The sequence below is a fragment of the Indicator indicator genome, chromosome 2, assembly GCF_027791375.1.
Source record: "Indicator indicator isolate 239-I01 chromosome 2, UM_Iind_1.1, whole genome shotgun sequence".
NCBI lineage: Eukaryota > Metazoa > Chordata > Aves > Piciformes > Indicatoridae > Indicator > Indicator indicator.
The window spans coordinates 22,364,871-22,392,251 of NC_072011.1; the positions used below are offsets into that span (position 1 = coordinate 22,364,871).

The following is a 27,381-nucleotide window of genomic DNA, read 5'->3' on the forward strand; positions in this document are numbered from 1 at the left end:
GCAAGTTTAACCTTACCAACATCCTTGAACACACAGCTGCTATATCCCTGTTCCTTGTGTCTTCCAGCTTTGCAACAAGTTGGCTTATATAGAGAGTCAGGATCTTTTTTGCTGTGCTCTGTACCTGGTCTTACGAGCATTACACAATGGTCCCAACTGAAGGGTAGGTGGGAAAGATGTCTGTGATTCCCTGCTGGATGGGGTGCACAACCAGAGCCCACTTCAACCTTCTTGGGCTAAGGGTAGAGAAGCCTGGGTATTGCTTTCTGTAGATTGTGCTGCACCCACTGGGCTACCATGTGCACGGCAAACACCTCTTGTATGTCCTGAATCAGTGATCATTCCGGTGCTGACTCGTAGGGGGAAGTCCAAGCACTGGGCAGAGGAGCTCAGGTTTCAGAGAGGAGTGTGTATCCTGACCTGTATCCTGACTGTACATTATCTCATTCTCAGATTAGCCTGCCAGCTCCTGAAACGCTGTCCCTAGTTGCGTTCTTATTGCCATAGAAATCAAAGGTCCAGACTCCTACCTGACCACCCCCTATCTCTTTCCTCTTATTTTAACTAGTAACATATTCCATGCACCTTTCTTTTGTTCTGTTGTCTCACTTCATACCATGCAGACTATTTCCTCTCCTTCTCTGGTTTTCTCTTTGTTTCCTTCCTTTGTCCTCCTTTAAGATGGAGGACAACAGCATCTTGTTTTTCTGCAAATGATATTTAAATGATTGAAAAATTACTTGGACTGTGAACCTATTAGGGCTTATTCAAGAAATGAATGAGAGGAAAAAAGGCTCTGAAATGGAGATTTCTTTCATTCTGCAAAGTGCTGTGTGATTATGCAAAGCTATTCTCTTATGTTTTCTGCCAGACAAAATATGTAGACACTTTCCTTGCCTTTTGGAGGGGAAATGCTGTGCATGTGCATAAATGCTGTATCTGTTCCTTGAATTAAAATGAGACCTTACATAGCTGGTAAATTGCACATTGCTGGGGTGAGCAGACTGGCAGCTCAGAACTGAGCCTGATTTCACAGCACATTGCTTGTCTCAGCAGCGAGGCATCCTGGAACGGGCTTGGTCTAGTTTTTGGTCTGTAACTCATTGTGTAAATGCCAGCCAAATTAAAGCAAAGCAGATGGGACAAGTCATTTGAAGATTAATGAAGCTACTTGCATTAAAAAGTAACTTTAGATACATATTTTAATGAAAATGATCCTATTTCCTAATAGCTGGTCAGGAAAAAAGAATCAGGCAGTGAAAGCCACTAAAGCTTAGAGGAACACACCTAAAAAGAATTATTACAAGTGATTAACTCTTTACAGAGTTAATCCCTATTAAAATGAATTATCATGTCAAAGACTTAATTTCTTTGTCTGGTACCCACATCGCTTTGTGAATGCTACCATTTCTACTAAAAGGTAGAAGTAAAGCAAGCAAGCTCTGAGAAGTTCTTTAGGGATTATTCACAATGCAGTCTCATGTTGAAAAGGTCTCATTCTCCTGTGGCATTTGCAGCTTCCATCAAAACTTTTCAAAAGTTCTGCTAACAGTGACATTTTCCATTATATAACTGGCTATACTTAATATGAAAGAGAAATGAATGTCAGGATTCAGTACAGTAAACAAATTATTTTTAACACTACAGGAAAGGCAGCTCAACATTAAAGATGCTCTGAAAGATGACCTCCTGCTCCAAATAATCTCTAAATCTTTATCCAAAATACATCCAATCACAAAATGTAAGTGTTACATATATTTCCCATATTGCAGTAAACTCTCAACACATCAGATCTCTCAAACTTCAGAGCTTTTCCACAGGAGGAAAGCTAGGCTTGTCTCTTGCATGCCACTGTGCTGGTTTATGAAACAGCTTCTCCCTGCACAAGTTCCCCATGATTATTAAATCCTAAGAGACTGACAGCATTTTAAATGAAGAAATTGAAATTAGCCTAGTATTTGGTTCATGAGTTGGAGGTATTTAAGGCATGGGGGAATCACACAAACACAAACCTCACACAAAACCTTACTAGAATTTTGTAGATTGGCTCTGTGAGAAGCACACAGACTTCTACTAGAGATAGATTAGGGTTTCTGAGCTGTTTGAGTACTCCATCTTCTTCATCTGTGTACAGAGATGGCTATTGCCATACTCTTCTTCAGGAGTAATACTTGGTATTTCAAGGGAGAAGTATGCAGCTCTCCAAGTCAGAAGACAACCGAACTGTGACATTTAGAGATCAACATAGTTATCTGTGCTATTTTTTTTGTATAGAGAGTTCTTTAATGAACAAAAATTGGAGGCTGTGTAAATGACAAACTGTGTAAGCTTTCTCAGGGATGATTTTCTATTAGAAATGTGAGAAGGCAACCCCTGGTCCCACTCCCCCAATCCAAACCCTCTCTTATGTGACTTGAAGCCACCAGATACCTAGTAAAGTATGTTCTGATACAGCCATTCCTCTATGGCACTTCCAAAATGATTGTCATCTTAAAAGATCAAGCAATCACGTCTTGTTTCAGAAAAATTTTCCCTATCTATTCTGTTCTGTAAACAGCTTCACCCCATGTTTCAGTCCTTTTCTGAAGCTCTTTACTGAATAAGAAAGCACATAATCTAAAGTTTGTCCTTACACTCCTGCTGAATCTGTCCCTAAATGGCCAAGCCATCTGTAAGTAGGCATGATGACTATCCAAATTCTGGAGCTTTTGTTACAGGAAACCTCAAGAAAATATGAATGCTTGATGCAATATGGCACTTTTCTGAAACATACAACCTGTAAAACCAGAATCTGAGCAGTTTCTTGCACTGAATAGAGGCAGTAAATTCCTTTTGTATAAAGGCTGGTTAAATTTCGTAAAACTATGGTGCTTAAAAGCTGTCTTAGTCTTAAAGGGCAAAAGAACAAAGTGCTTAATCCATGTGAACACACATGTTGCTCAATAAACTGGAGGCAAGAATCCTATCAATTAAACCACAACATACAGTCCTACTTGTTTCTTTTTCTTAAAGTGCTAAACATGATGGCTTCTTCTATTACTGCAAATGGCTGGTTTGAAATGCAGCTGTTTTGGTTTCGTATTTGTATGTTTTGCCCCACTAACTGAGCTTGTAATATAAAGCACCATGTAAAAAGCTATCGTGTTGATGCAAAACTAACTCATATGAAATTTCATCAGTCATCTCTTTCTGAGTCCAATGCCTTCTGAGTCCAAACAAGGCCTTTTTTTTTTTTTTTTTCTCCCAGGCTTCATTAAGAGGTAAGTAGATATTTTGTTCTTCTGGAATATGCACAGGGATTCAGTAAAAATGCTACAGTGCTTTCTGAAGGTGTTACGTACGCCAAAGTCCATGCAGTTAAACAGCAGGACAGTAATTCACTCCCTTACCATATCTCATTGTTGAAACAATAAATAAGCAAGACATTCACAAACCACATAGCAGATTTTGATGATGCCACATTACTCTTTAAAATAAGGGAATTATGAAACTTAGAATTGTGTATAACATCAGAGCTTGATTCGATAATGTAAACCTTGGGCACACTGTGTCTGAGTTTGTCAGTTTATAGCATGCAAGGATTGGTTGTGATCATGCAGATTATTAGCTGAATCTTTGACATTTAGATGTCGATTGTGGTGGCTTTTGGAACTCGATTGCTTTTTACAACAGAATGTCATTATAGCACTTGCAATGACATCAAGAACAGAACTTCAGCTTGATCTTCCTCTACAGAAGCTCATTAGAGATTCACATGAGAAGACAACCAACACGTGCTATTGCCATGGAAACAAGATGGAATAGTATGAAGCAGTACAGTCCATACTCCAAAATAGAGAGGACAAAGTCAGAACAATTATAGCACAAGACTGACAGGCTTTTTATCTGCAGCCTATATGGGTCAAAGCAAAACTTAACTCATGCTCTTTGAAATAAAAATTGCCCTTGCAGTTTTAGTACTCTGTTTTTAATTTCTGCTTTTCAAATATGAAAATTCAAGCCAGATAGTTTAATTTATGTTGTATGGGAGGAAGGAGGCCAAATGGAGGCAGAGGCATCACAGCAGGTGTGTAGGTGTGATGATGTACAAAAAACAGACATCGCAGAACTGATACAGGAGTGAGTCGAGTTCAAGTCAAGTAGTAAGGTACTGATAGAACAGAGGTGAGCAAAACTAGCAGAAGTTAAACACCTGGTGTGTCATTAAGATGCAGATGAAAGGACAGTTTGAATTGCAATGGCTAGTCAGTATCAGCATCCAGAATGCAAAGTATAACATTTTGTCATGTGTTGAGTTGAATCTGTGGCTGCTATTCAGTACCATGATGCTGTCATGCCAGCTTCAAAATGAAAGTGCTGGCAGGAGCCAAGTATCATGGGGCTTGAAGTTCAGATTATAACACTAGAGGGTTCCTGTTTGGGTTGCTGCTTCCAGTTTCTGGGTTTTGGGGTGCTGATCTTTTCTGCTGGGTGGGCTGCAGGTCAAGGGTTGGGGGGAGAGTGCTGGCTTCTGCTGCTGCTTCTGCATTTTGCTGCACTTTTCAGCAAATAGGTTAGGTAATTGTGTATCATATGATCTCATTTCCAGAAAGCCTCTATCTCAACCCAGAGGGTTTTTCTGTTTTACTTTCCCTCTTGTCTGTGTGGGGAGAAAGCAGGGGTGGGGGGCTTATGAGAGCAAGCTGTGTTAACCCAGGACACATTTCTTGTGATTGGCATTAAATAGGTGAGTATCATAGTTTCTCATGTTGCCTAGATAATGAAATGCTGTTAGACATCCTGGACACATTTTATGTGTACAATGTATAGGCAGTCTAGCTTCTCAAACTTCTGCTTCTCAAACTTCAGAGAAGGTTCTTTAAGCCATTTAAAACAGCCCTGCCTGGTCTAGGGGGAGTTTTCACCATTGTCTTTGACTACAGAGTGCTAGCTACTGAGTATGACAATGTGGGGTTTTTTTTGTCTTTGATGACCATACCAAAAAATATGGGAATTCTATGCTATATGGAAGCAGCAAAAGCTTAGAGAAAATATTTTATCCTTCATGTGGAAAGCCTGTAATTGCCACTTCATTCACACACTGCTTCTGCCTTTTTAAGAAATACTTTTAGATTCCAGCTGAATGTCTAGGAACCAACAGTCTATAGTAATCACCTTGAGCAAAGCCACTGTGGGCAAAACATAGCTTAGGAAAGATAAAAAGAGTTTAAGAGGGTTTTATGGAGTATTCAGCAAACCTTGGAAGGTTGTGCCATGAAGTTTGCCAATACAGTATTATTTTGATTCTCACAAACACATAAGAGAATAACGAAAGGGAAAAATACTGCTGTACACAGAAAGCTTGTGAATGCCTTCTGAATCAGCCTTTGGGAAGTCTTCCAGTGCCTGCATAAGAAATGTGTGGTATGGCACTACTTAATTATTACAAACTCCACTAATTGTCATTCACTTAAGGAGCTTATGTTTCTGCCAAGTTAAATGACTTCAAAACTGATAGGTTACATTCACTGTTTTAACTCTGGTTCATTCCTGACTGTTTAGGTTTTGATTGAAAAAACAGGATGGAAGGCACTGTGATTCTGGGAGAAGAATCTGAATGGAAGGTGAATTTTTGATGCAAAGTTTTATTCCAGCAAAGCATACAAACTTTAATAGTGAGTACTTTTATGAGAAGCAAAATACCAAGCATTTTGTTAAAAAGGGGAATGCTAGATGAGTGTTTTCACTAACATCAGGCAAAGAGATAAAATGTGATACAGTTGACAAAAATACTGGGAAGTAACAAAACATTCTTTTGCATCTGTGCATATAAACTTTTTTTCCCCAATCTGTTAAATATAATTCAGTAGTGCTAGCAATTACTTTTTTTTCCGTAAACCTTTTCCATCTTTTTTTTTGTGTCCATCTGGGCTTTTCTTCTCTTGCTCTGCTTGAAGAGCTGCTTCCTGAGCTGCCAGCTCTTCTTGTTTTCTACGCTCAGCCTCTAGCAGCTTACTTCTGTATGCTTCCCGAATGCTGAGAATTCTGCTTCGGTTCTCATCTAAGGATGCCTAGCCAAAAACAAACAGCAATACCCCCCCCAAGAACATGAATCTTGACTTCATCACAAGCAACCTTTCTCTTATGTACCACTGTGTGACTCTCTACATACAGGGAGAGCATCTCTCCTTTTCTTTTTTATGTGCATTTTTAGTGATTTGTCAGAGTAATGCAGCCATATACCAAACTTTTCACCTTGAATTAAAGGAAGTTCATGAAAATGTTTTTTTAAACTGCTGGCATAATAAGTTAATTGTGTGAAAGTAGGATAGAGAAACAGACTAGTTCCCCATCTCTGTCTAGTCCTTCTTCAGTTGCTGGCTTGCTTTGTCTTAAACAAGTCCCTTAAATTCTAGTTTTCAGAAATGCTGAAATGGTTTGGGAGCTATTTTAAGAGCTTAAACTAGCCTAAATAACATTGACCATCAATGAAACTTAGAAAAAGTGGGACTTGGACACTTTTGAAAACATTTTCCTTCAAATTTCCATCCTGGAACATGGAATAGCTGGATATTTTTGTATAGTTTTCCCTGGTCTGCAGATGAAAAACCTGTGCAAGTGCTGATCAGCACAGTATGTGTATTCACAGGTACCTCTCATTTTAAATTCGTACATTTTGATGAACATGCTTACTAGAAAGAGAGGAATAACTACTCTTAACAAAAATGTGTCCCTCTGATATGCAACATGTTAGTCATCCAATATCAGCAACATCTGAAAACCTGGGTATTTATTCTTATGTTGTAGGTTAAGGGTTAACTATTGTACCATACACATGGAACTCCTTCCAGAGGGATGGAAAGTCCATCCCAAGGGGGAGACACCGAATAATGTAATGTGTTATTCCCTTCATTTTCCTGTATATTCCCTATTTAAGAGGCAGAGTTCTTTTGGCTCCTGCTGTCACTTTGGCTGTATGGGTGGGAGGCTCTGCTAGCAGCAAGCTGTTTTTCTGCTGTGTAGTGGGCCTTAGTCCATTGGGAGGCCTGGTCCACTGCTGATTCTGGTTTTGTATGTATGTTCCTTTTACCTTAATAGCTTTTGTACTTTGTTTACTTTTGTAAATATAACTGTTACTAGCTTCCAGTTCTGTGCAAGTGTTTTTATTTACTCCTTTGGGGTAAATCTACATTCTGTCCAGTGCTGGAAGCTCAAACCAGGACATCTTATTATCATCAGTCAGTCAGTCGCTGGTAGAGAAATATGGATCCTTGCAGACATGTAGTTAAGTAATATAAATCAGGCTTTCTGGGAACTTGTTAAAGAGATGCTTTCAAGGGATTTCTGTAAACAGGTTGGCTTGAAGTAAAGCAATTTTCCTACTTCTTATGCAGTTTTAAGAGCTCTAGCTGTTTGCTAGTGGTCATTGTATCGCCACTGTGCAACAAAACACACTCAAGGGTTAAACCACTTTTGTTAAGATTTTGGTACCAGTTTAGTGTGCAATACATTGGCTGAATTAATCCTAACAATCATTCCTACAATAATTCTACCCAATTTATTATTTGTAGACTTTTTTTTTTAAGGATTAATAATTCACATTTTTTTGTTTGCTGGCATCACGCATATTCCAGAAAAAACATGTTCTCTAACTTTGCTGTAAAACACACATTACGAGCAACTCACCTTCCTATGTAAATTATCTTCTTTATTATGCTCCAGAAAGCATTCTATATGTATATAATTCTATTTATATATAATTCTATAACAAAAAAAAAAAGCCAAGCAAGACTAGAGATGGTTTATCTAACATGCATCTGGTGATATATGTCAAATGCACAGTGTATTCTCACTTATAACTATTCTTTTGTGCTGAATTTCTTAAAATAGCGTTTTTGCAGAGCTGTATCAAGAAAGTACTGAGAATACCATATGAAGGATGTCATAGTACAGTTTTTTCCCTTAGAACCTTCAGTTTTAATATTTGCCCAAGTCAAGTTTTGAGATTGTTCACAGTTTCCAGTTATTGGTACTGAATACAAAAGTCTTGATAACAGTTGATTAAGATATTCATACTAGTGGTGGATATCACAGTAATTAAGTTACTAGAAAGTTATCTTGTAAACCTACCTGCAGATTCTCATACATTTCAAGTATATTTTGCTTCAACAAACTTCTGGCATTTTGTTCTTTTTTCCTTTGTTCCAAAGCCAGCTCTTGAAGTTCCCTAAAGTGGTTGATTTTTTCTGCTTTACGTCTCTCTTGCTGTTGAATGATAGACTCAGTTCTTAGCACAGGTTCAGGCATTGTTTTTCTGAAGGAAATACAAAGATTTTTTTTTTCCCTTTCAAATACACTTTTGGTTGGTGTATATATATGCTTAACCACCTACATGTATGTATTTGGCTTGTATATTTCAATGTCTCCACTGTATGGTTATGGGCTCTTTGGTTCAAGAAGCATAGGGAACTGCGTGGAAGTGTCCAGCACAGAGCCACAAAGATGAGTAAGGGAGTGGAACATCTCCCTTATGGGGAAAGGCTGAGGGACCTGGGGCTCTTACAACTTGGAGGAGACTGAGGGGTGACCTCATTCATGTTTGTAAATATGCAAAGGGTGAGTGTTGGGAGGTTGACACCAGGCTCTTCTCAGTGATGTCAAATGCTAGGTCAAGGGACAACAGGTACAAGCTGGAGCATAGGAGGTTTCACGTGAATATAAGGAAAAGCTTTTTCACTGTGAGAGTGACAGAACACTGGAACAGGCTGCCCAGAAAGGTTGTGGAGTCTCCTTCACTGGATATATTCAAAACCTGCCTGGACATTTTCCTCTGTGACCTACTCTAGATGATCCTGCTCTGGGAAAGTGGTTGGACTACATGGTCTTTCGAGGTCCCTTTCAACCCCTAATGTTCTGTGATCCTTCTAATTTTTGGATAAGGAGTCACTTTTCCTCTGCTTATATATTTAACACCAGTGAGAAAGTACATTCCCGAGGCCAGGTCTTCTTATACTTGACTGTCTATTTTAAAAGTATTTGGAAAATCATGTTCATCATTGAGCATATGAAAAACTCCTACATGTGACTCTTAATTTGTGAGAAATATCACATTTCCAGACATTTTGGGTATTATAATTCATCATTGAGACAAATAGTTTTTTGGGGGGGTTGAGTTGGTTTTGGTTGTTTTGGGTTTTTTGTGGTTTTGTATTTGTTTGGGGTTTTTTTGCTGTTGGCATAATGGCAGCTAAGTGGATAATATATTTTTATAATTTGACTTATATGAATAGGGTAAAAGGCAAAGAACAGACAAATGAAATGCTTAAGACTCCAGCCTGTGGAAGGTATTTTGCCATATTTTCTACTGTTTTAATGTTAATCACTTCAACCTAATGCCAGTTTCCTTTTCAATGTAAAATTAAACTTGGAGATATTTTTTCAGCAAGTCCTAAGGTATTTTGAAAATTGATGAGCTGCATAAATGCCAAGTTGAAAACAAATGGACTTGAACATGAACTGGGTTGTAGATGCAGCACAGAAAACATACAGATGCATGTATATTAGACAGGTTCATATCAACACATGTAATAAAGAGTAAAGTTCCTTTGACTAAAGAATGAAATTAATATAATTATTTCAGCTATTAACTATTATTAACTACATTTTAAAATAGATTATCTGAATTTGTAGCTTACTTCAATGAAATAAAAGATAAAGTCTAAATTTGCATTTATTATACTGCACCCAATTACACAGAGGAGACAAGTCCATAAAAATGTATTTAATTTACTAATTTCTCTACTTTAAAATATTTCAGCAGTCTTTCATTTTGGTGTTCAACTGGGACTTAATTGTTCTTGCTGAAGTTTACCTCATGTAAGGGCTCAGGTCAATAGGCTCCCATTTTTTTTGCCGAGTTTGTAAGCTTGAGTCGATAGCTGTTTCTGATGTTTTCCTTCCTGTGGTAAGGGAATATACAGCAGAACAGATTAAACTGGCGATTCAGTTATGCTAGGAGGTTCCATCTAAATTCTTATAGAGAGTTTTCTTTTGGCTTAGCAGTCTCTGGAGGAGTTCAAGCAGCATGTGGACCTGGTGCTTAGGGACATGGTTTAGTGTTCAGTACTGGGTTGAAGGCTGGGCTTTGAGGTCTCTTCCAACTAGATATATTCTGTGTGATTCTGTGATTATTAAACGATAATATGGGTTGTTGGAGAGTATACAATATTTCTACCATAACACTCCTGACAGATTCAAAGATGCTGAAAAAAGCAAAACCACATATGCTAGAGTAAAATTAACATCTGTCTTTTAGCTACGTTCATGCTGTAGCATTCTCACAGTACAATGACATATCTGATATTAAGCACACCCCTGTGCTGAGCTGCACTGTGATTATTCCAACACATCTTTCAGTTTGTCTGGATATGCTGTTAATGTCTGTGAAATTTGGCTGCAGTAGTTTGTTTTTATAATAGCACTCTTATCAACCTGCTTTCAAAAATAGAAGTTTCTGAGCATTAAAAACATTAATGTCTAAATATTTATTGTCCATACAGAGACAAATATACCAGCTGTCTTTGCTGGTCTAGAAGAGACACTACCCATCAGAAAAATATTCTCCAGAACATAAAAATTATCATTAAAATACTGAACATTACAATAATGTTGAAGCACATTATTGTCTGTTGCTGCACTCTATAGAACAGAACCATAACAACTGAAAAGTCATGGAGTGTCATCTCTTTAATTCATGAAATTTAGACTCCAAATTTAGTTTAGAACAAAACTTTTGGTAGACAACCTTTGATTTTGAAGTTCTTATCTAATAACTTAGAAGAGTTCCTTTGGAATGCAAGTAATAACTAATCATAGAATCACAGAATGGTCCAGGCCAGAAGGGACTTCCAAAGGTCATCTACTTGGACCTCCCCTCAGTCATCAGGGACATCCTCAACTAGACCAGGCTGCCCAGGGCAGCCTGTGTTTGTCTAAGAGAGAAAGTGAAGACTACTGCAGTTTTAAGTTCTGAAATATTTCCAGGAGAATTACTTACATGACTGGCAAAATACTATCTTAATGAGTTATGTTCTGGTCACAGGTTCTAGTTCCATGTACACGAGCTGTGACTAGGTGTTACCACAATCAGGCTGGGTACTATACTTTCCTCTGTGTGATGGCCTGATCTCCACATTATTCTCAGGAGAAAAGAGGAAAAGAAGTCTCGCAGCCTTGCACTAAGTTCATATTTTCGTCAGAGTCCAGTAATTGCATGGGAATACAGATAAAGAATCCATAGAAGTTGTAACCACCAAATAAAATTAGACAGCACTTATGGAAGCTGCCAGGAAGTTCATGCTACAAAAAGTAGCATTGCACTTCTGGAGCACCAACCATGGACAATTTCCATAAACATTAACATAAACAAAATGTACATTAAAAGTTTTGGTGCCTTATTTAGAGCTACTTCATCTCTAAGCGATTTTAAAATATATCTACACTAATGATCTCTGCTACCAAATTTGGAATTGAGTGAATAGGTATTTTCCACTGAACTTCCAAAGTTTTCAGGTTAATTTAGGGATAGAATTCTTGTACAGAAGCACTCTCCAAAGTTTGCTTGGCAGCCTCCAAGAGCCATGAGACTGTGTCTGTGTCTGAAAATAGAGCAGTGCAACAATTATAACAAAGAGGAGATAAAGAAGATAGGAATTAAGCATGCCATGGTGCATTTGCTACTAGTATTTAATGCAGGAGTCTTTTCTAAGGAGTTGACCACAATGAACATGAACTGAAGATGTGCTTGAGAGAAAGTTATACCCTTACCTGTTTCTTCTGATCTAGGTGCTAAACTGGCAGTGCCAGCCCCATCTATGGGCTCCTCTGAATCTCTCACAACATAGTTATTAATAAACCGCATGCGTTCCTGAAAAGCCTAGAGATCAAAGTTTAAATCCAGGTAAGAAAAACTCTGCTGTATACTTTAAACCCCAAAGAATTTTCAAAAGCAGGAATCTATAAGTGGTCAATAAGACAGTAAATCTATAGATCCAGTGCATGTAAGATCTAATGCCACTTCATAATACCAGTAAGTATATTTCACTGGTTTGATCTATAAAAATATCACTTCTAAACAGACACTGAGGAGAAAAAATGATAAACACAAGAGGACTACATTTCATGTAGTCATATTCAAGCTATCTATTGATCTTTAATTGCTATCATGTGTGCCTTGAGTATATGAAATAAGAACCCCTAAATGAATCTTTGTGAGATGTTAGTCCAATAAAGAAAAGTGGGCAGTGTGCTTTGAATGGTTTCACTCCACTCAATCCCTATTGGCTCTATTTAGTGCATATCCCAAACGAGAAAACGATGCTGTCAGTAACAAACACCTGCTTATAGTATGAAGCTCTACCTGGAGCTGGAATCAGAAAAGGTTTTATACTGCCCATTGAATCAGTCCAGAAACACCAAACACTTACACTAAAGATCATGGAACTAAATACTGTAAAATCACTGATCTCTGGGCAGTTAAAAATTATCTTTGGATTTAAAAAAAAAAAAAAAAACAACAACAAAAAAAAAAACAAAAACAAAAACAACAAAACAACTCTGAAAACCAAAGTTCCCTCATAGCTGAATGTGAGAATACATTCAGCTATTGCACCTGCCTAAGGAAATACCACATCCTTCTATGAGCTCCTATAGCCTGGTGATTTAGTCTTTCTCCTGAGAAATGGGAGCTATGGGTGCAAACCTTTTCAGACTCTGTTGCCTTTGATGCCAAACTATCACAATTCAGACTGTCTTTTCAGAAAGTGGCTTTGGTTTACTGGACTTTCTCTTAAGGACTTAGATTGTCAGAATGGATGGAGAAGCCAAGGGTCAGCCAGGAGACAGGCACCTAATTCCCAGAATTAGAGGGCATGTGAGTTCTGGAAGAGGTAAATATTTGGGACAGGGTGATCAGGAAGAAAGGAGAAGGGAAGCTATTTAGTTTAGATAGCAGACCCCCAATTTAGGTGCTTTTAAAAATACATATTAAATGAAGTTGCTGCAATTTTCTTAACAATAGCAGTTTTGGAAAAAAATGTCACAGGCACAAGGGGCTTTTAAAATGGAACCTTTTACTTGTAATTCAGTTGATTTTCTGATTAAAAAAAAAAAGGAATGGTGATAGAAGTAGCATTCTGAAGAGATTCCACACATCAAAGTGGATTAATTTCCAGCTAATCCTTCTGAGACTGTACTTTCATTTTCAGTCTCAGCATAGCCAATCAAAGCTGCAACGCAGTGTCAGGAAAAAAAATTGAGTTTTGGATACGCTGAAGAGAACAGAGAAAATCTGAAAGTACAGCTGGGAAGACACATGAATGAGGTTAATTTCTGAAAAATCATATAAAGAAGGCAAAATGCTTCTGAGCTGGGATTTCTGACCTCAATGGTCAGTGGTGGTGGTGGTGATAGGGGACTGTCAGATAAGTTTAAAGACTGCATTTTGTTCTTTTATGTTTCTTTTTCAGTAATGATGCTTCCCATTCTGAATCAGCTGTGTAACTTTTCGCTTTGCTAGAAAGAATTTGTATCAGTTTCCCATCTTAACCATATGTTATGTTAAAAGAGCACTGCTGCAGCTGACATCTGAATTAGTACTGCTTCTTCAAAACAGTGAATTCATACAGAGCAGTGTGTGCAGGCTCATGGGTAACCTGCAACCCAGAATGAATTTGGGAATCCTGGCTACAGGGGACAGTTTTAGTGATGATATGGTCAGGTGCCAGTTCTTCAAGAGAAATCTTTTTGGCATCTTTGTAACAATGGATTTTTCACTAGAATCTGTTCATGCTAAACATTCAACTTGTTACAAGTAGCAACTTTACAATTATGCAGAGGTAGTAGGCATTTTAAGGCAAAATTATTCTCTTTTGTAAAGTAGAATCTAAAGTTTTGGAGATCTATGGTCTCAAGTAGATTATCTGGATTCCTGCCCAAAATTCATGCACATAAAACCATAGTATGGTTTGGGTTAGAAAGGCCCTTAAAGATCATCTAGTTCCAACCCCTCTTGCCATGATCAAAGACACCTTCCCCTAGACAAAGTTATCACAGAATCACTTTTGATGCTTTCAGCTGTGTAAAATTTCCTGTCTTCCACAGAGTAGTGAAGAGGACAAGTCAACTATCTATTGTGGCAACTGCTCTACCATCATAGTAGCTCCTGGAACTTAGAAGAAACATTACTGCAAAGATTGCACTCTAATATTACCTTGATAGCTCTTCCTAGCTCTGCAGACTCCCACGCTTGTTTCATGGCTTTGATCTCATCTGCTCGCTGGGTGTCTTTCTTCACCTCCAGAACATCTGCATCCCTCTGTTCACTTACTAAACGTAAAGTCCAGTAAGGTTTGTTTGAAGGAGCTTGCTGAAAGTGAAGTTATCGTAAACATAATGTATTCATTGGTATACATCTACTACAACTATTTAGGATGAAATTATATTCCTCTATGCTGGTAATTTTCCCATCTGATATATGTTATACATTGATACACTCTGACATGGATTACTACCCAAGCAGTGGCTGCCAAAGGAAGGGAAAGTTATTCTGCAACATCTAGAAGCTCTTTGAGGTATTTGTATACTTCCCCCCACTCTAATGCAGCATGGTCCACACTCCCAGTTTTTCTGAGAAGTCTGTATAAACAAGAGTATCTTGTAGTGATATTTCATGTGACTGTCTTATCTCTCAACCAACTTTTCCTTTCCCTTCCCTACCTTTTTTATTAGAACTCTTACCATATTTACATGTTGGGTTTCTGGTTTTGGTGGGAGATTTTTTTGTTGTTTGTTTGGTGGGTTTTTTTGGTGTGTGTGTGGTTTGGTTTTTTTTTTTTTATTTTGGGGGGGTTTGCTTGGTTTTGTGCTTGTTGTTTTTGTTTTGGTTTGGTTTCTTTCCAATTACCCAAACTACCCAACTCCCAAACTACCTAAACCACTTTAACACATGGTTTCTCCAGAATGATAGAGTACAAGTAGCACCTGAAAGGTAAGAGACTATTCATCTGAACAAGATATTGTGCTGCATACATTTCTGGAAACTGTACCATTTGAAGAGGCTTTAAGCCCAAAATTTATAAGTAGAGATAGGAGTTCAGCTTTTCTTTGAGATTAAAGGTGGGCATCTTCTTTATATGCAAGCAGTCCCATCTCAAAACTTGCATCTGTTTTAGTTGCAAACTGAAGAATTCCCATGAACCACCATGCTAACAGCCACAGTGTACCCCACCACTGGAGCTGAAGGCAGAAGTTTGACACAGCCTGAAGGGTCACTGCATTTCTGTGGCAACCAACCTCAGCTGCAGCCACTTAGACTCCTCTGAAAGAAGGGTTGACACTGTTAATAGAACTCTGTATAATTTGATGTCGATGTGAATCACAGGGAAGTTTAGTCAAAAAAACAATTCAGTAGAGATTTACAGAAAAACTGTATGGAGATGCTCTCCCTTTCAACTGCCTGCCATGTGGCAGCAAAATTCCCAGCAAAAAGCAGTACAGCTAAGTTTCCGTCAGTTTCTTTTTTTCCTTCCATTAATCTGTAATCCACAAAAGTCAGTTATTCCTTTTAAGGCATATGGCCTACAGTTAGTAGACTTTTGGTCAACAAAGAACACACAGATTAACTCACCACAGATTAGAAGACTTTGCAAGCAGGCAAGCAGATACCAATTTTTCTGCCACTGTACGTCCACAAGCTAACAACGTTTGTGACATGAGAAAGGAACTGACTATAATGTAAAGACCTGGGAACCCCTGAAAACCACTTACAATAAAGAACTAGTGTGACCTGAATATGGCATATTCTTGGAATTTAATAAATCATCAGAGACAGAAACTAGACTAATGAAAGGAAGAATCAATAGATGCTTTATACATAAACAAAAAAGTGATGATATTCCACCTCTAAATGCAGGATGCATGTCTTTTACAAGTGTAATTCAATCTCAGGTTACAACCTAAAAGAGGTGGCAAAGGTGTATCTCTAGTGGAACACAAGGGATACACAAGTGTTCCACTAGGAATACACCAGAAGTGCTGGTGATACTGACCTACAGACTTCTTTTACACATGCAACAAATCCAGTTTTTTATTTGTTCTCACCCAAGATTCGGGTCGGGATGGAAGAGATAAAAGTGATCCTCTTTCTTTATTGAATTTCTCTCTTTCTGTCTTCTCAGATGCTTTATCTTTTGATTTTCTGTTTGATTTAGGAATGCTTGCAAACTTTTGTCCTTCAAAAGAATTGAGCACTAGGGGAAGCATGTGTTCCTCATGTTTTTCTCCATGTACTGTTCAGATGCAGTTATGACGCAAGATGAATTAGGTGATACCATTCCACACCAATCCGTGTATTTCCCCATATAGTATCCAGGGTGGAGTAACAGCACAAAACAGCCATGCAGAAAGACAAAGAGAAGTCAGATAATTGTTTGATGCTTTGAAGTACTACACATTTATAAAATCACAGAATCATTAAGGTTGGAAAAGACCTCTAAGATCAAGTCCAACTCCCATGCCTACTTAACCATGTCCCAGCGTGCCATGTCTACATGACTTTTTTGCATCTCCAGGGATGGTGACTCCACCACCTCCCTGGGCAATCTGTTCCAATGCTTGACCACTCTTTTAGGAAAGAAATTTTTCCTAATATCCAATCCAAACCTCCCCTGGCACAACTTGAGGCCATTTCCTCTCATCCTATCACTAATTACTTGAGATAAGAGACCAATCCTATTTTTGGAGTTGCTAGGGAAAAAAAAAAGAAAAAAAAGAGGAAATCACAGAATCATAGACTATTAGAGGCTGGAAGGGACCTCAAAAGATCATCTAGTCCAACCCCCCATGCCAAAATAGGATCACCTATACCAGCTCACACAGGAATGCATCCAGATGGGTTTTGAATATCTCCAGAGAGGGAGTTGACTGATTTACAATCTGATAATAATAACAAGGTACCTTTCATTAATGCTATGATTTTACAAGTTTTTTCCACTAAGGAAAATCACTGCATGATTAATGAGATCTGCAGTGTCATGGCTTAAGTTATATGGATATATATAACTGTAAATACTAAATATATTGAAACATATTTATCACACATAACTACACATAGAAATATATATATTCTGTGATATGTGCATTAGATTGTACATTATACATGTGTTTATGTATAAATTTCATTACTCATATCTCCTCATGCTACTTAAATCATGTACAATGGCACTGAAGTGCTAAGCTTAAATTTGTTCAGTGCTACCAATGTATGTATTAAAGAATGGAGGCAAAAATGAAAGCAGTCTCCACAAATATTCAAGATACTAAAACAACTCCAGAGGAAATGCAAATGAAAAATAAATAATGATGAAATATATAAATAACTGAAGTTATAACATCATTGCAGAAATTAAACACATTCCATAAAAAAGCCATTATCATAACATATTAACACCATAAATCAGGATGGTGTACATGCATTATTCAGTGAATTATTAAGATAAATTATTTATTGTTTATACAAACACGACAAAAATTCAGTGTCATTAGCTAAATGGTATCAGACAAAGGCTTTCTATGTCATGGGGTACTACAAACTTTGTAAGGCTTCTGGAAATATTTTACAACTTTGACTGTTAATATTTTGATGCTCTGGACTCTAGATATTCCTGGAAAGGGCAACAGCTGCAGTTTAGCACTACGGCATGCATCCCATTCTGACTTTAAGGAGATGCAGGAGGTTTCTCTGTGCTTTTCAAGGACAAAGATAGGTAAATGCTTTGTATGAGATGTGATAAGAAGAAAGGGAGATGATACAGAAAATAAAAGGCCATTTCAGATCACAGATTATGCATCAATTACAAACTCAGTGACAGTTTTTGTGTGTGTGTGGCACCAAGAAAAGCTTGCGCATCACATCAATTGACAGCAATGACAAACAGCTGTTAGCAGCTCTTAAAATTAGCCTCTCTACCACTTTTCTATTTACTCAGAAATTCATTTAATCTAATGCTAGAAGGGACCATAGTGATCATCCAGTCTGATGTCCTGCCTCTGACAAGCTGTCTGAAACACATAAATTCAGGTGGAGAGACGCCAATTCTCTTTTTTCAGTCAAGAGAGACAGCTACTCCTGATTTATGAAATTCAAGTTACAGAGAATGTATCTTATTCATAGGTAAAATACAAAGGAGCCTTTTGAACTTTTCTTTGAGAAGATATCATGCTCCCACTATCTAACATAGGCTCTGAGCACTTTGTGGGATTGATTATCTGTAGTTGGCAGAAATGACTGTTACTTGCCCCATGACAGACTTGCAGATTTCATTAAGAATTACTTAGATGTTCAGATGTTGATTTTCTGCTTCTACTCTCAGAAACATTCCTGACAGATAGCAAGATCAGAAATCTTTCCAACCTTGGGCTCAGCCAGACACTAAAGTTGGAGCTAATATACACCGGGACAGAAGCAACCATCAATATGGTTGAAGTAGTAGTGTGGAGTTAGAGCATAGCTCAGAGGTCTACAGGTCTTTAAACTCTAGCCCAATCACTGACTTTTTTCACTGAACACTAGGCAGGTGATTAATCACTACAGACAGGCAAGGTGAAAAGGAGAGGAAGAGAGGGAGAACTGAATATCCTGTTGAACATCTTATGAAATCCTGCCCTTGGCACAAATCAGCAAGTTCTCCTGTAGGAAGAGAACACCTAGGGAAAGTGAAAACCTGGGAGAGAAAATATCACAGAAAATTAAAAAGGGAATATTGCAAAGCATATTGTCTCTCCTGCCTTTTCAAACCTACCACTATTACCTAGGCTGGGCACACTATTCTCTGATCAACTCTGATGGCCTTCTCTCAGCAACATATAAAATACAGGCTGCAGTCAGCATTCAGTGCACACTGATAATTCAACTTGGGTTGTGACAGCTGCACGTTACAACTTTTGATCTTATTACAACAACAGTAAAACTAAAGAAGCCAAAAGAGCAGTGGCTGAAAATCATGTATACAAAGTGAATTTTAAAATCATTGTTTGCTGAGTCCAGCAACTTAAAATAGTATTAGCAGTTGCAAGATTGCCTGCTAATTTTCCCCCATTTACAGAAGAATTGTGATCCAGACCTTACTTTTTTTAACCTGTTTTTGTTTGTTTGTTTGTTTGTTTGTTTGTTTTCCACTAACAGTTCCCTACAGGGAGGGGGCAGGGAATGAAAAACAAAGATAAAAGAATGATAAATAATAAACTATCTGGCAGTTTCTAATTTCCATGTATTTGTGTTTTCCTGGTTGATGAGTTTTTAAATGGATTTTTGGTTTGTTTGGGGTTTTTTTGGTGCAACACACTCTTTAATAAAAGATATAATGAGTCTTCATATATAATAAATATGACTAAAGATTAGTCATAAATTTTGCTAACATAGTTCTTTTCACAAATACTGCTAAACCACAGTTTTAATGATTTTGAAGAAAGAAAGGACAAAAATTAGCAAATACAAAATGCAAAATTGTCATAGCCTCTGTGTGCCAGAGAACTTGCTTTCACCAAAACTGGTTTAAATAAATGTTTATAATATTGGTGAATATTTATGGTATAATAGTATAGTTCTTCGTTTAAAGGGAGACTAGCTTAAAAACTCCCATAAATGCTGAAATATTCTTTGTCATGATAAATTAGCTTTGATACAAAACTAACTCCAGATGGCACTGTTGTCTTATATGAAAAAGTGTTACTGTAAGTGGTGAATATGTGTTGCAGGAATTTTCCACCTAGCTTACTGCAACTTGCTTAAAAATCACACAGTGAGAGCATGCCTTTTGGTTACACAGCAACACTGCTATTATAGGAATCGTGTGTTTGACAACTACTGGTGGCAGCTTTAAATGCTAAAGGACAGCTTTCAAACTGCCTTAAATGTAGTTTGGAATCAGAAAAAGATTCAAAGATTAAATGTTTGGGTTTTTTTCCAAAATACTTACCTATAGCAAGCAATCCAGATAAATATTTTGGTTAACAGGGGTACATAAAATAAATGCTAACCAGTAAATACAGTGAGTGTTGGTGTTTAAACTTTATGATACACTGTTTTAAACTCTGTTGTTGGCCTAGGCAATCTGTTGGCATCTTTATGTAAACAGCAACATCCAGTTAATATGAATTGTGAAATGGATTTGGGTTACTTTGAAAGGTACCCATTGTGAGAGAACATAGATCACAACATCTAAAAAGAGTTCTCAAAGAAACATACTTCTTATCACTGACTTTGGTTTGTGTCTGGTTAACTGCAAATGACCCAAAGCATCAGTTAGCACAGAAAAGGGGCTGTGATCCAGAGTACTGCTGCCCTAACCTAAACTTGAGAATATTCATGACAGTAGTAACAGCTGAGAATTAGCAAAGAAATTTAGAAGTTAAACGACCTTCTTTGATGTGGTGATGGCTGTATGAAAGGATACATACACATAGCATGACTGGTGTGCTAAGTGCAAGCCCTTACTGTTTAGCTGACTCACAAGGATGAGGCAATGTAATAGGATATCTACTGTAAGAAGCAGTCTATCATTAAAGGGAAAACAAGGACAATAAATGGAGTCATCTAGGAAGAAAAGATGATTTTGCCAAGAATTCAACAAACTAAAAGCAGGTGAAATCACCACTTAAAAAGCTGTGTACAGGCCTGTAGGGCTACATGACACCTCCTCAAATATTACTAAAAACTGGCTAGGCACTATAGTAAATCAATAGGATATATCTTCATAAAGTTTTGCAACACTAGCTGAAAAAAGACTGCAGAAATCTCAGATGTTGCACTCATCTTGAAAAGAAGAGATGAAATAGTATATGTCAGAAATTACTGCTGATGAATCTAACTTCTATCCAAGGTAACAGAAATTTAAAGAAAAATATGACCAGACATTTAAAGAGAAATATGCAGCCAGAGTAAGAAGTGACAAATAACACATAAATAAAGATCAAATCTTCCTAAAAACATTTAAGGATATTAACAAGTTTATACATATAAGGAAGGATAATGCAAATTTCTACTAATCTCTACTAATCTACTAATATTTTTTTTTTAAAAATGACTTATAGAACTTTAATGTTGATACAAGAAATTTACTGAATGGAGGAAAATAGTGTTTTAGGTTTTCCAGGAATCTAGGAGTGAGAGCACAGGAGAGTCAGCTCTGTATGTGTGTGTGATAGCCTGCACCAACAGTTTGAGTAAGTCTGCAGCTTCAGGAACTCATACAGGATTCAGGGGGCAGCCACTGGGCAGACTAGGTGTCTAAGTCCAGATCCTGGAAGAATATATGTATATAGTCTCTATAGTAGCCTTCCATTCTGTTTAGCCAGGGAGGAAAGCAGGATGAGGCCTTGCTAATGGTTGGACCTGGTGACATGGATTGGCAGCAATCTCACCTCTCTCATGCTGTTGGATCCAGCATGATAAATTTTCATCTAACTTTCTATGACATCCCCAGTGGTAAAAGGTTGAAGAAACTATGGACATTATCTAATTTCTAGAATACTGAGTAGTATTCTAACTGCTTTTAATACGTGTGTGGGATTTTTTTGTTTGTTCATTTGTCTACGGTTTTGGGTTTTTTTCCCCTGTCACTTAATAAGGAATGCTAAAATAATCTGATAAAAAATTTAAAGCCTCTGTAATTTTTATGTCCCCTTCCTGACTTGAATATACAGCCTGTCCATGGGACTTTTCCTAGTCTTGCCTCCTACCTAAATTTTTCTCCTAGCAGTACAGAAGTAATACGTATCTCAAAACAAGCCTTCCCCTCCCCCCCCCCCCCCCCCCCCCCCCCCCCTTCTCAGCACATTTTCTTAAATTATCAGCAGGCATGTTTATTTAGGTTCAGTAGACACTGCAATGTTTGTATATACTTTTCTGGGGCACTATGCATTTATTTGACACTTTGTTGTGTCTTTAAATCTGTCATGCTTCCACAACTGTTCCAGACCTTTACCTATAACTGATTCCTAAAAGCTCAGATGAGTTGTGCAGAGTCTTCTGAAGTTACAGAATCATGCAATCAAACTTCATTTCTATGAACCACAGAACAAAGAGCTTTGTTGCTTACTTATTTCACTCAAGCAGCAACTAAGAGAAAAAAAATGTCATATGGTCTTGGTTTGTAGAAATATAAATCTGTAATGTGATGCATTTAACTTAATACAGACTTAGATCAACGTACCTTTGATTTCATTTTTCTCCATTTCTTTCAGTTCTTGAACAAACAGAGACTCACTCTCAGTAAGCGGCCAACTATTATACAACACCAATGCTTGTATGATATACTTGTGAGACTGTGAAAGGAAATTCAGTAAGTGAATATGCTGAAAACAACTACAGTAACCATTCAAAAGTCCTGTAGGTTAGTAAATTGCCAGCTATTGAACTCAGTAAATGAAACACAGAATTAATTTCCAAGCTTGCACATTACAGCATTCACAATAAGCTTAAAAAATTAATGCTAATTCCACTGATTTTATTTTAATTCCTGTGAAATTAAACAATTACTCCTGTGTTTATCAAGTAAAATTAAATTGGACTATACAATAAGGAGCTACATTCCTTCAAGATTTCCATATAACTTTCCTATGTATGCCATGTGCAAAAACAAAGACTTTTTGTCTTTGATTTTAAGACCTACTACAGGGCTTTGAGCCTCAATACTAGCACTCAATAAAGCCTTCATTTGAGGTAGAAGTTACTTTAAACAGGAAATTATTCTCTTTAGAAATGGTTTTCCAAATTCTAAAGCTAGTTCTGAGTCAAAGGAACAACCCTGGAATTTATTTCTTAACAATCTTTTTTTGTTTTTTTTTTTTTTCTTCAACTATTTTGTTGTAATTGAACTCAATTATTGGGAAAAGTCCCAGTAAAGAAACACTTGGAGACAGAAAACCAAGAACTATTTTAGAAAACAAATACTATTTTTATAAGATTGACAAAAAATACTAGGTGAAGGCAATACAAATTTATGGTTTTGACATCCCTCTATAGAAAACTTGCCTCACGTAGTAGCTATTGCGAGTGCTACTGAAGGCTTTCAGCTGACTGGCAATAGTCCTTTCTTTATTAAAACCATTTAATATGAGCTTCTCTTACATTGTGTTTCAAAGAAAATAGTGACGCATCAGAAGTTTACCTTCATTACTGGTAGTTTTTGGCCCTTACCTGAAAGTTATGCTATACTCGAATTGGATTAGCAAACGAAGAATGTTTAAAAATTGAATTTATCACTTTGACTTGGAAACAAAAAACGACCCACTGTTATTTGGCTGTTCATGTATGTACATTGTCTTTCTTTCACAGCCTCATTCAGAAGCCACCAACAATCTTAACTTTGGATTCTTTGTTCTTTCCTCAGGATTTCAGATCTGTGCATGTACCAAAAGCATTATCAGGTTTTTTTTTGTGTGTGTGTGTTTTGTTTTGTTGTCATTGTTGTTGGTTGGTTGGTTTGGCTTTTTTTTTGTGTGTGTGTGGTTTTGTTTTGGTTTGTTGTTGTTTTTCGTTTTCCTAAATCCCATTGATTTGGAATCTCTTACTTGCTGTGGACTTCCATCAATATCTTGAAAGTTTTCCAAGAGGGAAGAATCATCTTCGAGTAAAGATGAATCTTCTTGTACAAGCCCTGTCTTGAAAGATGTTTTGCTGTCCTTAGAAGATAAAATATGACCTTTCTTTTTCAATCCTCCAGTTTCTGATTCCTTCTTCATGTTACTTTGAATAATCTGGGGCTTGCTTGCTGCAAGATGATAGAAAATGTCAATGTCAATTTCCAGAAATTCTGTGAATTACTTGGATGAGATAAACATTCCCGACAGGATCATAAGAAAGAATCGTCATTGTGAATTTTCTCATGTTGCATTATGTTCATAAGGTTCCAATAAAAATTATGCTTATTCAGAATACTAACTTGATTTAGTTCTGCATTCAAATCACAAATCTCTTCAATGAAAGTTTTTAAATACTATATATATATATATTTGTTGTTACTGTTTATAAAGCATATAATTTTTTTCCCCTCCAAACCCACACTTCTTCTCTGTACTACCCACCACAGCACTGTGCTATGTGTTAGTTACACAATACAGATAGCCTTGTACTCTGTGTGATGGGGTCTCTGTGTTGCCAACCTAATTGGAAGGAGGGTAGAGGTGCATTGGCCACCATTCTGGCAACACCTACCCTTACAGAAATATTCTATTCCAATCTGACCAAAAGGTCATAGCTGACGGAAGTTTAGAAAAAGCCAGTCATGAAAGGAGCTAGGGAACAATAGCTTGTAGTCTGTCAGTTTCAAGGTTATACCATTGTCTCCTAAGGAAAGTATTGAAGTGGGAAAACTGTGAAACCAGGAATAATCTTCAGGGCTGCAACAGAAGTATTAATCCAGAAATGCAAACTCATGTTCCCTCCTAAATCTGTGATAGTATCTTGCCTAAATGCCTATGGAGAAAGGAAACAATTCTAAAAGGGAACATTTCATATGAAATTGAATAAAGGCAAAAATAACAATTCTGGGGAAATAACTTCACCTGTGTCACATTAACAAAGGTCTGGACCATCAGCTGAGAAAGAGGTAACTTTGTGACTTTACTGAAGACTTTACTCTTCCTACAATTTACTGTAGAAGCAAAGAATTATACTGTATCACTGCAACCCTTCAAAGCAAAAATGTAGGGTTTCATGTGTGTTGGCAAAACATCCTGAGAAGTTCCACCTGGAATGGTGGAATCCTCTGTAAGACTCATTCTGCTTTCCTTGTTGGAAAGATAACTCAGAACAGTTCCCAAATATGCATACACATCCGAAACAATAGTTCTAGCAATTGTCACCAGGTGGTGCTGTGACACTAAATTCCTTTTCTTACTACATACATATTCAGGGTTGGTTTTTGCGAGCAAAGTTCTGACCAGGTAGAACTCCTTACTAATCCTTACTACACATATCTGAACGAGATTTTGGTACTCTGAGTCCAGATTGAATCACACTTCTACTGTAGAAAATAAAAAGGATTATGAGAATTCACTTGGCCATCTGTACTTAAAAGGCTGCTGTGCTTGTAACAACAAAAGGATTTGCACTTGCAACATGTCCATATGTAACTTATTTATAGATAAGCAAATGTTCAAAGTCCAAGTCTTTTCAAGTATTTTGATGCTGATCCTAATCTGAGCTATTTTATAGTCTTCCCGTTTCTATTTCCACCAGTCTGCTATAAAGTTTACTAATCTCTTCCCATATTCTAAAAACAGTAACCAAAAAAAAAGATAGTTTTGATTATCTTGGGAGCTCAAACACAATCGTGACAGCTTCTCCATGACCTCTTTAAAATCACAACATTGTTATCTCATGAAATACATTTAAAGGGCATGAACTCCTCAATAGTTCATTTTACATTTCTGCTAATGAAAAGGTGCTCTTGAGACAGAAATGGAGATATTGCATAAACATGATTAAATTAGCTATTTTTCCCACAGAGCAAGGAAATATAAATAAAACACTTTTCTAAAGAATCATGTTAGAAAACTCCATAGATCTAAAGAGTGGAGGTGAGTGCAGGAAATATAATGCTAATTTGGGCTTTAGTGAAGTGATAATACAGAATTTGAAGAATTTGTCTGCCTCGGGTTTTGAATATGCTCCAACAGGCAGAACCTGATTTATAGATGATTTATTCTTTAAAAGTCTTTATAAAAGGACTAAAGACTTTAATATCTTACAACACTGATGCACAGTGGTGTCCATGGAGAGTACAGCTTGCTATGAACCACTGCTTTATTTAAGCAAACATGTAATGTTTATGAAGAATATATTTTTTTAAATGAACCCCTTAGTATAATAAAAAAAATCAAAATAGTGTACAATCATGCAAATAAAATGGAAATAGATCAATACAGAATTGAATTGTATAGAAAGCAGGGAAATGAGGATTATGCAAGAATTTAAGATACAGCAGTAGCATCTAAAATTCTTATATATAAGGAAGGCAGCAGAAGCAGATAGGTGGTACTTCATTTTTGTTAAATATCATTTGCTCACCACAGAGAAACAGTTGAAAACATGTACGTCCTTCAGCTGTACTTACTTTCTGAACAGTAAAATTAAGAACATCTTGAGATACAACTGGCCAAGAGCACTTTCAGATGGCAAAATTTTCATTCCAATTTTGGTTTAGTTTCTTTAGTAGCCCAGTCACAATTTTATCAAGCTATAAAATTAGCAGTACCAAATAGCTAATATTTTCTGGTAGCTCTCATGTGTTGAATTTGGCAGATCTCTTGACTTCTGAAAACCTGGAGGTGAAGCATGAAAGAGGATGTCCAGGTAACCTAACCCTGCCCTCTACAGTGTGCGGGAAGTCATCTCCATGTATCAGAGGGGGATGATGGCAGGTTATTGCTACAATCTCAAGCTGAAGGCTCTCTGTAAAATCCAGTTGTACATGAATAGCCCCTTAGCTGGACAGCGCATCCAAGGAAACTGGATTGTTTGCATATCATTAAGAAAAAAAAAAAAACATAAGCCTTGCCTACTAACTGATATCACAGGATCATGGGAGGCTAAGTGGTTCTGGCAGAAGCTGGAAGAAACCTCTGGCATTCATTTAGCTCAACCTCATTACTAAAAGCAGGGTCAGCTAAGGCAGGTTGCTCACAGCTGTGTCTGTCTGGGTTTTGATTATCTCCAGGGATGAAGACTCCCAAACCTCTCTGTGAAACCTGTTCCAGTTTTTGACACCCTGAAAGTAAAAATGAACCGAGGACAAAAATCCCAAACCAAAGAATCCACCCCTCCAAATTACCTTTTCTAATGCTTAAATTGTATTTTCTAAATTTCAGTTTGTCCATTGCCTCATATCTGGTCACTGAAGAGTCTCTCTTCATTTTCTTTACCTCCTTGTCCTTTACCATAATATTTGTATGCTGCCAGGTTTGGCATATGGTAGATTCAGAATGATAGCTTGCTGGACTAGAGGGTCAGTTTTAACTGATGCTAGCTGGATTTTTGTTAGGTACAATCAATACTTTTGAAGTACTTTGAGAAGACACATGAATTTTAACATGCTGGTGGAAAGTGACTTGTGAACAGTGTAATAAAATATAAATATATTTTATATTTCATATTCTGGCAGTGATATCTTCAGACACAACCATGACTTACTTATGAAGTATATATACAGGTTTTGTTATTTGGTTGTGAGTAATATATTCCACATACAAGGAATACGAAGACAATTAAATGATTGAAGCAAAAATCTTGAATTTCCAGTGATTCAAATTGGAAATTGAGGTGCCACGATCTGTGGTTTCCCA

General features: G+C 37.2%; 1 protein-coding gene across 1 annotated transcript in view; it reads right to left on the minus strand.

Annotated features, from left to right (window-relative positions):
- Window positions 1–5,858: 5,858 nt before the first annotated feature.
- The window catches only part of ADGB (androglobin), a 100,116-nt gene continuing 78,593 nt past the window's right edge, over window positions 5,859–27,381 (minus strand). Inside the window, exons 28-36 of the mRNA XM_054396585.1 lie at window positions 23,608–23,807; window positions 22,248–22,359; window positions 16,138–16,325; window positions 14,249–14,404; window positions 11,806–11,914; window positions 11,036–11,054; window positions 9,851–9,934; window positions 8,110–8,293; window positions 5,859–6,050 (exon numbers count right to left, since the gene is read on the minus strand). Coding sequence (XP_054252560.1) covers window positions 5,859–6,050; window positions 8,110–8,293; window positions 9,851–9,934; window positions 11,036–11,054; window positions 11,806–11,914; window positions 14,249–14,404; window positions 16,138–16,325; window positions 22,248–22,359; window positions 23,608–23,807 — 1,244 coding nt within the window. The remainder of the gene's footprint in view (window positions 6,051–8,109; window positions 8,294–9,850; window positions 9,935–11,035; window positions 11,055–11,805; window positions 11,915–14,248; window positions 14,405–16,137; window positions 16,326–22,247; window positions 22,360–23,607; window positions 23,808–27,381) is intronic.